Genomic DNA, 15,144 nt, shown 5'->3' with positions numbered 1-15,144 from the left:
CAAATAAATGGATGAGGGCAGAGCACCCTTTAGATCATTAGCATGGCAACCTTTTTGTAAAATCAAGTTGATCTTGCCTGCTACCTCTTTCCCAAAGCCCTTGGACACTCTTGTTGACCCCCCCCCCTTTAAATTGCCTGGGCTGGCAGAGAGATGTGAAGCTAAATCAATTCTTCATTAGCTTAGAACCCAGTTTATATCTGCAGATTTATGTAAGGCTTGTGATGCCAAGGGAATGAAGGATGGGTGTCAACACCATGCGAGTGAGATAACTGAAATGAACAAGCTAAAGGAACACAAATACAACATTACTTTCTTGTGGCATACCAGAGGGGTGAGCAGAACTCGAGTTTGTGGTATCTAACGTGTCACATTTTGTTGCTAGAATTGACTGGTGCATGAGGCATTTGTGGTGACCGAACCAGATTCAAAATGGTGACTTGGAGGTGGAGCCAGTTGACCTACTGTGCTCCATGAGTCACACAGGGATAGCCTTTGTATACAAGCAAGCATCTACCAATGTCTTCTTAGGAACCAGGGATTCTAGCACTGCTTTCAATACTAGATCTGAGTTGGCAATCCATTCACACAAAAATTCACCCTATGTTCTCCTGCCTAATGTCTAGCAATATGAGAGGGAGGGAGGGATAATAGACTCTTGTTAAGAAAGCCTTGCAGATCTACTGCAAATCACCCAGAGATCTACCAACAGATTCTTTTATAGCAACACTCCCTGCTGGAGGTGTGGGTGTCATAGCTGCACCAGAAGTCATATTCTTAATGGAAACAAGAGAACTGGAACTGTAAAAAAGATATAATACTGGCATGAACTGCTCAACCTACAATTTCTTCTGGGGGGCAGGAGTTACCTCCCTTCCTGTTAAGACATGCACTGCTCAGCTCAGCTTTCAAACAATGCTCACAGAATATTTGACCAGTAATTTCTTTTAACAGGCCATGAACTAGCCATCTTGGTGTCTGTGGATCAGACCAGAGCTATGACATGGGACATTATATTATGTTTTGCCCTTGATATAACTCCTCTAGGGATGGAATCCTCTATTCATTCAGAATTTTCTAAAAGGTCAATCAGATTAGATGGAAATTAGATGGTTTCTGGCCAATGTAGTGAAGCTTGTTATCTGTCAGGTAGCTTTCAAGCAGTGGTAAAATTACAGACTAATTTTTTGCCCCCAAACAGCATCAGCTGCCATGACTGAGTAAAAAAAGTACAGATGTCAAACAGATGTCAGCAGGGTTGGGTATTCTTGGTGGCCACCTTCTGGCTGCCATATCCTACCCACAACAAGCACTGTGTCATTCTGGGACGTTCAGTGTGTGTTTGAAAATGCTAGTACCCACGTGGAGTGGTTGCTAATGATGTAGGAAGACACAGTTTTCTGTTTTGCCGCATGCAGCACTGTTTCTTTTCTGCTGCAGCTCACCTTCCACCAAAAACTACATTATTCATCTTGCAGCTTGTTGTGGTGAAACTATGCAACTTATGTAATATACGTGACAAATTATGAAGATTACATTGAAATGAATGGAGTAGAACAGGCTTCCTCAACCACAGCCCTCCCGAAGTTTTTGGCCTATAACTCCCATGATCCCTAGCTAGCAGGACCAGTGCTCAGGGATGCTGGGAAGTGTAGTCTCAAAACATCTGAAAGCAACAACATCATGTACCATTCGGAAGGTGGTGGACTCTCCTCCTCTGGAAGTTTTTAAATAGAGGTTGGGTGGCCATTGATTAGGGATGATTTAGTTGTGATTCCTGCATTGCTGGGGCTTGGACTAGATGACCATGGGGTTCCCTTCCAACTCTATGATTTCCATTCCGGACAAGGGATGAATAAGCGAACATCAACAATTTATGTTTCTGTTTGTGTCAAAAGTCTCCAGCATCCCTAGTGGCTACCATGTCGTTCTTTTTCTGAATTCCCCAAATATGGGGAATGTTAAGGAGGAGAGTTTAAAACAAAACCCCCAAATGTATTGGAGGGGTTGCCCTTTACCTCCCCTCCCATACCCCCTACCAGAATTATGAAAACGGACTCTTTATTTCCCTTTTAGGAAATAGGGTTACAAAAACTGTTGTGGTTTTTTGGAGTGGGGTGGAGAGAGATTTTGGTTCAATCCCACCTTCAGCCCCAGTGTAGGACATTTGCTTGGGAATTGCCAGACATGTAAAGATCAAGATGGCAATTGTCGTTTGTCCATTAAACTTTGTTCTGCAAGGCGTCCAGCGGCTGTTTTGCTCCTGCCTCTGCGTTCCATGCTTCATTTCAGGAAAATCAAGGATGCAAACTTCTTAGAGGTACTTAGTTTCCATGGTAACCTAAGCTGACCTCAACATTATTGTTCTCAAGAGGGGAACTGACTTTACTATATGTTCATTCACTGAATTAATGGACTCCTCATTCTTTTACTAACGGTGGCCTAACAATGAAAAAAAGAGAGGGAGAGAGAAATGCTGTTTTGTTTTTTTTAAAAAAAATAAAGACACACACTCTCTCTTTCCCTCAGACAACTGTCCAGTCTTTTGTTGAAGGGCTTATTGCAATGAAGTGAGTCTATTTAAAGGGGGGGAGAGAGAGATTATAAAAATCAACTCAAAGCTGCCTCTGTTGTGGCAGCTAAACACACTTTTATTTCATAGAGTCAGAAACTATAAAACAAGCAAATTGAAGTGCTGAACGAACCTGAAATACCACAGCAGAGTGTGTTGAAAGTGGATTTGAGATATAACAGATAGATATTGTTATACAGAAGGCTGTGATTCTTAGCCGCTATTGTTCAATTTGTTTCTTAAACCACAACTGGACCTTCACTCATTCCTCCATTTTTTAGTTTTTATTTTTGAACACAAGACCGATGTAAGAAATGTAAATAGACTTGGGAGTGAGATAACATAACTGTGGGTCACCATTAGGGAAGAGGAAAACCCCATACTGCCCACATTTTAAAGTGAAACCACTTGATTTTTAGCTCCTGGACTAGAATGCAGTTATCAGGTGGAATGTGTACTTCTCAGCAGTTTCGATACAATAGGCGATGTGTATGGCATGGGGGAAATATATCACAATGCATCTTTTTTTGGGGGGGGGATGTAAATTAGATAGATAGATAGATAGATAGATAGATAGATAGATAGATAGATGATAGATAGATAGATAGATAGATAGATGATAGATATATAGATAGTTAGATAGATAGATAGATAGATGATAGATAGATAGATAGATAGATAGATAGATAGATAGATAGATAGAGGATAGATTATTTACAAAATGCTTAATAAGGAAAAGGCATGACAAATAAATGCATTTCAGAGCATTTTTTATTTTAAAAATCCAAAAATGTGATGGAGCAGTGCATGTGAATTAGTGCATGGTCAGGCCTGCATAACACATAGCTCTTCAACATTTCACAGTTATGCTTTTGGGGAACGGACAGGCTTCGTTGTCGGAGCAACTGCTTTGCATGCAGGAGTTCAATCCCCAACATCTCCACTTAGGACTGAGGGGAGACCCAAAAAGGTCTTGTTTAACCCATAGCTGCAGCCTTGTATGCAAGCAGAAATCAGCGCTCTCTCTCTCTCTCTCTCTCTCTCTCTCTCTCTCTCTCTCTCTCTCTCTCTCTCTCTCTGCTTTTCCAGTACGCAGCTTTACCTCTAGGTCACACATCACCTCAAACCCTGCCCTCAAAACTCAGGCTTTGTCCTTCTAACTATCTCAGAGCTGGAGGAAGTGCCCCACTCATTTGTCGTCTGGCCCAAAGCACCCCCCTTTTTTTGCTTTCTTAAAAGGGCCTGTCACCTTTCCCTTTGTTCTCTTTTAACACTTGCTGGCTGCAGGGGGTTAAGTGTCTGTCACCCAGTCTAACACCCCATACCTAGATTAAATTATAAATAACACTTACTGGATCCAGGAGTTTAGAGGAGTCTTGCACCTCACAAACCTATAACGTTATTTTAATCCTTCTCAGGGACAGATTCTGCTATTTATTCAAGAATTTTTTAGCATGCCAGTTAAGTCAGAGGGTTTGCTGGCCAATGCAGACAGGCTTGTTACCTATAGGTAATGATGGAAGAAGGTTTCTGTTTTGCGGCCTTCACCATCTGCAGCACTGTTTCAGTTCCACTGCAGTTCATCTCCCACCAAAATCTACATTGCTTGTCTCACTGTCTGCTGTGATGAAATCGCACAATTTGTGTAATTTATGTAATTACGCAAATTGCATTGCCGTTACACTATTGCACCCTATTCATTTCAAAGCAAAGGAAATGCAATGTAACTATGTATTGTCTGTGGAATGAAAACTACAGTACAACAGTCAATGTGAATGATATTTGCTAAATACATTTCCATTCTGGATGTGGGATGCGGAAGTAGACATGTGCAATTTCCGCTCTTGTTCATTCAGATTTCTCCAAATCGAGGTGCTTTAAACAAAAAACCAAAACAAAAAACCACACTAATTCATTTGAGGAACATTTCAGGTTTTGACAGCTTCTGAAAACGGATATGTTTAAACACACCCTTTGACTGCCTTGTTTTGTGTGTGATTTATATGGCAATAGCCATTGGCTGCAAACACATAAAATCTGCCCGACTGATATTTTTAATAACACACCCTTCCCCAAATGAATATGTTCACAAGCACCATAGCTTTGAATGCATACTTAAACAAAAAACCAAAAACAAAAAAACCAGGAGAAGAACTGAGAACATTTGATGCCAATAAGTGCAAGGAGTTTTTCAGAGAATACAAAATAAACATCATGGTTTGCTTTGCACTGCATTGGAACTGCAGGGAATCTGTGAACTTTGAGCAACTCAAGTTAAAATCTCCTGACCAAACGTGTGTGTGTGTGTGTGTGTGTTTAGTACTGTTATTATAAACGTGGCAAAGGCCTTCGGCAAATTGGCCCAAGTCATAATTGCTCCACAAAAGACAGTTAACAGTTCCCCTGCTCTTCTCTAACTACCTTCCTGACTTCCCATTGAAGCCTAATTTCCCACTCCTTGAGGTCATCATTCATCAGCCCCTCAGATCCCACTGGGGAAGGCCCAGCAGACCTTTTCTCTCTCCCTTATAACCGGAGGCCTTTCCTTTTTTTTTGATGGCCCTGTCCTCTATAAAATGTCTCCACTCTCTCCCAGTGGGGTGAGCTATGTTTATAATATCCAAATAATGATTTCACAAATTATCATAATTATCAATCAATCATCTTCTTTTGAACAATGCCTTCTGCAAGTATCAGATGGCTTGGGTGACCTGTAGAGTGTGTGTGTGTGTGTGTGGTTGCGCAACATAAACAGAGAGAGATTTATTGGTTCCATGGCTGCTAATGCTTCTCTGCAATGACATTTAGTGAATTTGGGAATAAATCTGCCCCGATAACTGCCAGGCTTAGATATGGGATGCAGTTTCTCAGGGCTAAAGGATTCGGCTCATCAAAAGAATAAAAGTAACAACAACAACAAATGTTCCAAATTTCTATAAAGATGTGCCCCCTTTTATTTATTTGCAATACAGTCTTCAACAGTCTCTAGCGCTCTTCAGGAAAACAAGGTCAGCATATATCAAAAGGGGCTTTCCCCGCCAACGTGTTCACTGCATTTTGCATAGCCTTAATCACATTTATTACTTTAAAAAAGTATTCACAATGCAAACTCGAGCAGAAAGGAAAGGTCTATCATCTTAAAGATTGACTCTCTCTCTGTATTGTTTTTTTAAAAGACAATGTTATCTCTCCCCACAGAGTTTCTCCTTGTTAATGGATAAATCTGGACTCGCCAGAAAGTCACAGAATAAATTCAGAGCCTCCCCCCACCCCCACAACCTTCTTGGGCAAATGTCTATCCTATTTGATTTTGATAAGACGGCTATTGAGCTTTAATAATGTTGCCTATCCATTTCAGCTGGCCCTTAACATGTCTCTTTATTTGTCCCTAAAGCCTCTTCAAGCAATGCCTTTTTATTACAAGTCTCTCCGCATGGTCTCTGGGGAGACGGGGTTGACAAAGAGTGATAGATAGATAACTCTATAGATTATCTCCCACAGCTGTTTTCCCTCCAGTAGCCCCCTTAGGCGATTCCCTCTAAGTAAACAGAGGCTAAAGGGGGGGGGGGAGCATACTGGAGAAAGATGTCTTCCAAGGTTCTTTAGTTATCATGCTTGGGAAAAATAAAATTAAACAGCCCACACTAGACTGGCCTGTATGGATGCTTCTTTCTTCCATCTTCTCTGCAATTTTCAACCATTTTTTTCCCCAGGGGAAAGAGGTCTTGCCTTGGAAATGGCTTATCATGCACTAGAAAAGTAGGGAGTGTGGTACCCTTTCTAACATTAGAAACAGAGAGGATATAAAGCTGCCTTTAGGTTTATTTCCTCCCTCCCCAATTTGATCTACACCAGGGTTTCCCAGTCATTGTTGGACTACAACTCCCCTCATCCCTAGCTAGCAGGACCAGAGGTCAGGAATGATGGGAATTGTAGTCTAAAGAAACACCCAGAGACCCAAGTTTGGGAAACTCTGATTTATGTCATTCACTGGAGAGACATTACTACCTGGACCCTCTGCTCTTCCCAGCATTGCTCTGCAAGGAGCACACCTTGATAAAAAAAATCCATACAAAATGGGTGAAATACAGTAGTAACCTTATTCAGAACAGACCCACTGAAGCCAGCGAAGAGGATTTAAGGATATAAGAAGAGCTGTGCTGGATCAGGCATCCTGTTATTGCAGTGGCCAACCTATGGGAAGTCCATATGCAAGACCTGAGGGCAATGCCACCTCTCGCCACCTCCAATTTCCAGAGGCTGGTATTCAGAGACAAACTGTGTTCAACAGTGGAGGTAGTAAACATAGCCATCATGGCTAGTAGACATTTCATTAAGTCTTCATCTCTAGAATCTAAGCACCGCTTTGTGGCATCCCTTGCAGAAATCAAACATGACGGATTCTGCTCACACCTTTAGGGCAGAGAAAGGCACTGGTACAGGGTGATTTTTCATTCTTTACTCCTCTCCACTGTCTGGCGGTAGTTCCTTCTGTTTAGCACCAGGTTCCTTCACAAGCCATTAAGCTTAGACTTGAACTCTTTACCCTACTGCTTTGACCTCTGTTGGCCTGGCTTCAAAATCCGACTGGCCTTCAGAAAATTTATCACCTCATAAACCGCCGGTAGTGCTTCTTTACAATGTGTTTAGGCTAGAGTCTATGTCAAATATTATAATTGTCATAGTTTATGTTTGCAGTTGGTGGGGTGTGTGTGTGTGTGTGTGTGAATTAAGGCAGGAAAATGAGGAACCAACCCAACTGTGGATAGTGAATGTCCAGTTGGCCTACTCTCGCCCTGCCACCTCACTGTTCATTTCTGTTCAGTTCTGCATCCTTCTGCACACCTGCCCAGAAAAAGGCAACCAAACTTATCAAGGCCATGAAACAACATCCCTATATGAAGAAAGGCTGGAGCATTTGGGAGTTTTGAGTTGAGAGAAAAGGTGTGCAAGAGATGACATGATAGAAGTGTACAATATTATGGATGTCATGCAAGAAGTAGGCAAGGAAACATTTTCCTTCCTCTTTCATGACACTAGAACTCATGAGCATCCAATGTGAATTTGCTGTACCCATAAGTCCTGTACTTTTATTTCACTAATTGGTTTAATTGGTTTTTGCAGATCCTCTAAGTTGTTATATTTTAGCAGACATAACCTGTTTCACCACATTCATGTTGCTCGAGTCTTTTTTATGGGCGTCATGGCAAAGTCTACATGAATATTTGCATGCATTTCTGTGCAAATTTCTCCGTTTTTAAAAAAAAGTGTTATAGTGTGCATTTCTGCTGCTACTGTTGGGGAAGAGCACTGCAACATCGGGAACACTGCAAATCTTGTTGGATAGCTCCGTTTATTTATGTATAGCAAAATAAATGAATAACTTGTATGTGGCAATTACATTTTTTAAAAAAAATCAAAGCGGTTTACAACAATTGTACACACACAATAAAAGCCACATGGTTATAGATCACTGACTAGTTTATCTAAACTGCCTCCATAATCCCAATGGCAAAGAAAAAAAGTTTTCAGAAAATGTTTAAAGGCCAATGTAGAAGACACCTGCTGAATCTTTACTGGAAGATGCCTGGACCAATGACAGGAAAGGGGGGCCTTCTAGATAGTTCCACCTCCCTCAGAAGTTTCTAGGGGTTTCCTGGAGGAGGGCCTTCTCTGTGGCAGCCCCCTAGGTCATGGAATCCCCTCCCCACAGAGGTACATGTGGAAACTTCGCCATATAACTTTTGCTGAATGGTGAAGAAATGCATATTTACCATGACCTTTGACACCTAAGATGTGTGCTTTGACAGCCCCACCCTATTCCTACAAATGCCATCTGGTGATTTGTTAATTCAGTATGAGGAATTGTTGATTATTCTATATGATTTGTATTCATAATGTTCTATTATGTTCTAGCATGCTATTCTTATTTATTGTTTGTAAGCTGCTTTGGGATTCATTTGAATGAAAAGCAGCATAGAAATGGAGTAAATCAAATCAATCAATCATTTTTTAATTTTTAATTGTTATAACCTGCCCTCAGACCTGCTGATCAAGGGTAGGTCATAAATTTAACAACAGCAGCAGCTCAGTTTCATGTCAAATGAACCATCACTTTGAGAAATGCAAATTAGGTAGGTTCACATTTTAAAAATTGTGAGACATTTAAGGAGGATGTTTCTCCCCCCCCCCAAAAAAAATCAAAATAAAAAATTGTATGTGTGCCTCATTGCAATAACAAGCATTTAGTGATGAGCTCACATTGACTGGGTACAAATGGAATGGGACTTATTGCTAACACATCATGAGAAAGTCCAGGAAAACTGCAAAATGGCTTCTAAAAGAAGGAGGATGGGATTCCATTTTTTGAGGGGGTGATAAATGAGGTTATGATAATAAGGACTGTCCCCACATGGCTTGGGATAATAAGAGCCCTCCGAGGTCCAGACAAATGGCCGATGAGTTATGAGATGAACAAGGTAAAAAGTTCAGCACTACTGCAAGGTCACAGGGTGGTCAACAGAGGGCATTTCATGTGGGACATCCCACCCCCCAGCCCTCAAGTTGAGCTTCTAAAGGAAAAGATTATTTGCCTCATCTCATCCTGGAGAGAATTGGAATAGACTGTGTTGCGTATAGATATGTCTATGTATCTCTTTTCAAACTGCCTCTGGAGCCAGCCAGATCTAGAGTTTCACAATGTTTGGCAGAAGCTGCCCGGGTGTTTCGTTTTAACTTTCAGAGCTCAGAAAGTGTCATTAACAAGACAGCCATACAAAGGGGGCAGGGAAAGAGTTGCTCTAGTTTTCAATCTGAAACAGCAATGGTTTCTTAAAAGGAAGTCTCTGGAGGTATGCTACCGAAAATATGAAATCTCATAAAAAAAGAAAATAAGCCAAAATGAAGCACAGAAAGAACACCTTTAGGCAAACACATGTTGCCATTGCCTAGATAGGTGATGCAATGAAGCGCACCCTCCAACTCAGTTAGTTGTTCCACTAAAAAAGCAAACTGGATAGACTTTGGCTGGGATAAGTGTAACAATTTGGCCTAATTCAATAAATAGGCAATGGTAAGCAGGGCTGCTTTGAGATCCCATATAACCCGGCAAACATTGTCAGATTAGAATATATTTTGGGCACATTCATACTGCTTTAAAAAGTCATGGTTTCCCCCAAAGAGTCTGGGGAGCTGTGGTTTGCTAAGTATTGAATTGATGCTTTTGAATTATGGTGCTGGAGGAGATTCTTGAGAGTCCCATGGTCTGCAAGAAGATCAAACTTATCCATTCTTAAGGAAATCTGCCCTGAGTGCTCACTGGAAGGACAGATCGTGAAGCTGAGGCTCCAATACTTTGGCCAACTCATGAGAAGAGAAGACTCCCTAGAAGAGACCCTGATGCTGGGAAAGATGGAGGGCACAAGGAGAAAGGGACAACAGAGGACGAGATGGTTGGACAGTGTTCTCGAAGCTACCAGCATGAGTTTGACCAAACTGCGGGAGGCAGTGGAAGACAGGAATGCCTGGCGTGCTCTGGTCCATGGGGTCACGAAGAGTCGGACATGACTAAATGACTAAGCAACAACAACAAGTATTGTAGTGCTGTAAATGCATGGTGTGAATGTGGCTGTGGTGTGACCTCTAAAACTCATGTCCAATTAAAAACAACAACAACACAGTACTAAGGGCTAGAAAGAAAGTAAGAATCAGGATTCTCTGTGACCCAAATCTGCCAGGTGTGATGCCTGACTCATCGGAACCTGCCAGTCCCCGTCTGCAGATCACCCAAAGCCACAATATTCCCACCACTGGTTCAGTAGCATATTCCAGGTTCTGCCCATGAATCATCAACATCTGCAAAGCTCCACACATGATACAGCGGAATCTGCCAGGCCCTGCCCATGGTTTGAAAATCTAGCCTACAAGGAAGTGCCCTGGCCCCAACTCCCTCAATTTCAAAAACTACCACACTGAAAATGCAGACTCACTGCTACCCAGACATTTGTCAAGAGGGATGTTCTGGGCTGGAGCTCTGCATCCAGATTTCCATCCTCATGGCTTACTGCAGTGACCGTGTTACCAGCAAAGTAGCCTTTGGAAGGGGCTTTGCAGCTGATTTTCAGTTGTTTGGGCCTTGGGTGGAGAAGGTTTTCACTGATACCAGGTCATGGATACAGTTGTGGCGATCACACAGGGTCCCCAGACATTTCACCGTCTATTGTTCCCTGTGCCACCACTTTATTTCTCGCTGCCACCACCCAGGCCCTACCTGGTAAAATTCTTAGTCCAGTCAGGGTTAAATTGGAACATAAACTTCTGTTTGTTTATTGCAGTTTAACAAGCGTGTGGTTTCATAAACGGTATCAGTCAATTACAATCATGGGGTGCCTATCCAGACCTATAACTTCCGCTACCTGCTCTCACTCACTAAACCACCTCTCAGATATTTACTTGTCTTCCTAGCTCCTAACTGTTCCTGACTCAGCTTATTTCGCTACACCAGTGTTTCCCAACCTTGGGCCTCCAGATGTTTTTGAACTACAATTCCCATCATCCCTGACCACTGGTCTTGCTAGCTAGGGATGATGGGAGTTGTAGGCCAAAAACATCTGGAGGCCCAAGGTTGGGAAACACTGCGCTACACTAACTCAACCTACCCACAGACTCTATCCCCATTCACTTCCACTCCAACCAACCACCCAACTCCCAACGAACTTCTCCCTTCACCCCTCCCAGAGCTGGTTTTATAGTCCCTCTGACTCCACCTCCTGGGTTCTGATTGGGTAACCTGTTTAACTGTTTCACCTCCAGCACTCTCATATGTTAACATCACAACAGTCCCCTTCCAGCATGTATAACTGACCACATGGTTTCTAAGAGTTCCGAGAGATGAAAATTTTAGGCAACGCATTTGCTTCCACAGAGTGGACTCAAAACCTATTTATAACAAACAATTTTATTTTCAGTGCCACAGAGGATTTCTAAACTTTTGTCTAGCTTGACCCAGAACTGAAGCCTACATCCTACCTGAAAATCATGCTGAGCCCACAAACTAGACATAAACGGAACCCCCTGCACAATAAGAAGGGCATTCCTGTTCCAATATGCAAACGACAATATGCAAATCAACAAATTTAGGTGGATATTCAGGAGACCCACTTCCTCGCCCCTGGAACAAGGAAGCAGTCTAGGCCCCGTCATAACCAAATACAGAAGTTGCACAACTTGGACAAGATCAAAAGGCATTTTTTCTCTCTCCTACCTTTTTAATGCAGCCAGCTTGCAAAGCTGTCTCAGGATCCGTAAGCATTTGCTGAAAGCAAAACAAAAACAAAGGTCACTTGGCAGATCTGGGGAGCAGTGAGACAATGCAAATCATATTGAAATAATACGAGTAAAAGTATGATTTTAGACTGGGAAACAAGCAAACAATGATTTGCATACAGCGATGGCACTAGGAATGGGTGAATCTGTCAGTTTGGGTATCTTGTTTTTCATAACTTAAGTTCTGTTTTCCACATTTCCACATTTTCTCTTAATATACGCATTTTCATTGTGTGAAGTTTTGCCTGGTGTAAATGATTTTTTTTTTTTTGGCAAAACCATTTCTCCTAACATGCAACACTGTTTTGTATATTATCTTCATTAATATAGGCATTCATTTGCACACTTTACCATAACATATATATGTGTGTGTGTGTTTCTGCAGCCATTGCTTGGCTAGAGAACTGCATTACAAAATTCAGAGAAGGGCCAAGTTCAAAGATGGCTGTGTTTCAGTTTGCATAGCGCTTCAGAAACTGAATTAGGTTGATTCACTTTTAAATGCAAACCGAATTGGATTCCTCCCCAGTCTCTAGATGGAACGCAAGGAGGGTAAAACCAGGCATTCAAACTGAATAGAGAATTCCAGGGATGGGGGAATCAATCTAATTCTCATTTGACATATGCTCCCCTCCCACTGCAGTCCATTCCATTCAATTTCTACATCAATCTAAAATGCACACTAAAAAATAAATAAATCACTCCATTCAAAAGCACCCTCGTTAAGGGGATAAGCAGAACAATATGAACATGTCAACTAGCATGTTATCTCTCTCATGGTATATACATGCATGCAGTTTGTTGCTTAAAGACTCCTGTCCCAAGCTTGATTTTCACCTCTGCCATGACCTACCAAGTGGTCTTAAGAAAGCCCCTCATTCTCATACTCTCTCCTATCAACACAGGAATGACAATATGCTTGGAACTTGGGGGATTGCAGGAAGGATTATTTGTTTATAAGCACAACAGGGATGTTGTGATAAACTAAACAGGTGATGGGCAAACATGAACTATCCCAATGGATTGCTTGCAAAAAGGGTCAGGGCACCAGAGATGTGCTGCAAGCATGCAGAATCATGGCAGAGCTCAGTATGACTATGGATCGTATCCAATGCTATTCCTACTCAGAGGAGACCCACTGACGTTAATGGACATGACTAACTTAGATTCACTGCTTTCAACAGGTCCACTCTCAGGAGAGTTTTGTCAGAGACAAACCCATGTTGCTTCAGGAAAGAACAGGAAGCCCTTTATACTACAGTGGTACCTCGGGTTACAGACGCTTCAGGTTACAGACACTTCAGGTTACAGACTCCACTAACCCAAAAATACTACCTTGGGTTAAGAACTTTGCTTCAGGATGAGAACAGAAATTGTGCGGCGGCGGCATGGTGGCAGTGGGAGGCCCCATTAGCTAAAGTGGTACCTCAGGTTAAGAACAGTTTCAGATTAAGAATGGAAATGGACCTCCAGAACGAATTAAGTTCTTAACCCAAGGTACCACTGTACTTCATTGGTCCAGGTGGATCCAATGGTGAAAATGGATGGGTGAAGTCGGTCCAGAGTCTCATGGGTCTTCACTGAAAAGCAGCCACCTACAGTTTGGTGACATGGGGAATCTGTACAGAGCCAACAGTTCCACACGCACCCTCACTGCCACATACTGAACCCATGCAGTTAAGAGCAGATTGGATTGTCACAACTGGAGAAAAGAAACAGGCAACAGCCATTTGAGGCAAAACCTGTTCTTTGCCCACTAACTGTGGTGCCATTTAAACTCCCTTCACTGCGGATGGTGCACTTGGAAAAATATGTCCATTCTAGTTGCTTTGCCTCTAAAAGGGATATTGAAGAGCTGGGGAAAGGTTCAGAAAAGGATAGCCAAAATGATCAAGAGGTTGGAGCAACTTTCTTATGCAGATAGGTCACAACATTGGGGGTTTGCTGGTTGTTTGTCTGTTTTTAGTGTAGGGAAAGGTGAGTAAGAGAAGGCCTGATGGAGGTGGGCAAAATTATACACGGTGCTGTGACTGTGGAGAAAGTTTACCTCTCCTCCCTATACTAGAACTCAGGACATTCTGTGAAGCTGAATGCCTAGAGATTTATGGCAGACAAAAGAAAATGCTTCTGCACACAGCAGCACATAGCTAAGACAAGTAGTGGTGGGTGCCAACTTGGCTGGCGTTGAAGGAGAATTAGACAAGTTCGTTGAGGCTATCAATGGCTGCCAATTATGATGGCTGTGTCCTACCTGGAGGAATCATGCCTCTGAATACCAGTTTCAGGGAATCACAGGTAGGGACAGTGCTGCTCTCCTCAGACCCTCCTTACAGACTTCCCATCAGCCTCTGGCTGGGTAATGTGAGAACCCGAGAAGAACATAAGAGCCCTTTGGACCAGGAACAATTAGTTGAGTATCCTGTTCTCACAGTGGCCAAGCAGATGTTTGTGGGAAACCCAAAAAAGTATGTTAGTTTAGATGGCACACTGGCCTGATCCAGCAGAACTCGGGTTGCATCAACTAAGTTCTCCTCAGAACAAACCCATGTAAATTAATGAACCTAAGTTAGCCGTGTCTATTAACTCAAAAGGGTCTACTCTGAATTGGACTAGCAATGGCTACAACCCTTTCATGCTTTCACAGCGCCCTTCAGACATCTATTTACTTACTCTCTTGCACGTAAATGTCTGCCATTTATTTCCATGGGGCCGATAAAGGTCTTCAATCAACGGAAAAGTTGTGGTGGAGCAAATCTACTCCCTACACCTAATCATGGGTGGTCCAGCCTCCACCAACACGGATCCCTTTGCCCCTCCTATCCTATAGATCATTGCCATACACAGGGCCCACGTGTAGACATTTCCCTGGTTTCTTAATATTAACAGTAATCACTCATTATCATCGTCAGGATTTCAGACCTAAATATATTCGCTGTATTTTTCTTTCTTTCTGTTCCTTCCCTAATAACCCTCAATATTCTCTTTCCTTTTGGACACATTTGCACAGCTGTTTTCTGGGAAGCTCCTGCAATGGTTCCAAGATGTCTTTCTGGAGTCGTAGTAGCTAATTTGGAACTCACAGACTACTCCAGCTATTTCTTCTCTCTCTCTCTCTCTCTCTCTCTCTCTCTCTCTCTCTCTCTCTCTCCCACCCCCGTTTTCCAGGGTGGAACTCTGAGCTACAGAAGTCCTACACGTTCTGCCCAATAAATGTGCCAGCTGAGTGGGTCTGGCTCCATCTCTGTGTT

General features: G+C 42.4%; 1 protein-coding gene across 5 annotated transcripts in view; it reads right to left on the bottom strand.

Annotated features, from left to right (window-relative positions):
* The window catches only part of PRDM16 (PR/SET domain 16), a 438,483-nt gene that overhangs the window by 186,829 nt on the left and 236,510 nt on the right, over positions 1-15,144 (bottom strand). For all 5 annotated transcript variants that reach the window (XM_081923468.1, XM_081923469.1, XM_081923471.1 and 2 more), the window contains exon 3: positions 11,835-11,885. In XM_081923468.1, the coding sequence (XP_081779594.1) occupies positions 11,835-11,885 (51 nt within the window). The remainder of the gene's footprint in view (positions 1-11,834; positions 11,886-15,144) is intronic.

Source organism: Podarcis melisellensis (assembly GCF_964234715.1).
Source record: "Podarcis melisellensis genome assembly, chromosome: 8".
In the NCBI taxonomy this organism is placed as follows: Eukaryota; Metazoa; Chordata; class Lepidosauria; order Squamata; family Lacertidae; genus Podarcis; species Podarcis melisellensis.
Note: the sequence above shows the minus strand (reverse complement) of the source record. Positions and strands in the feature narration are given on the sequence as shown.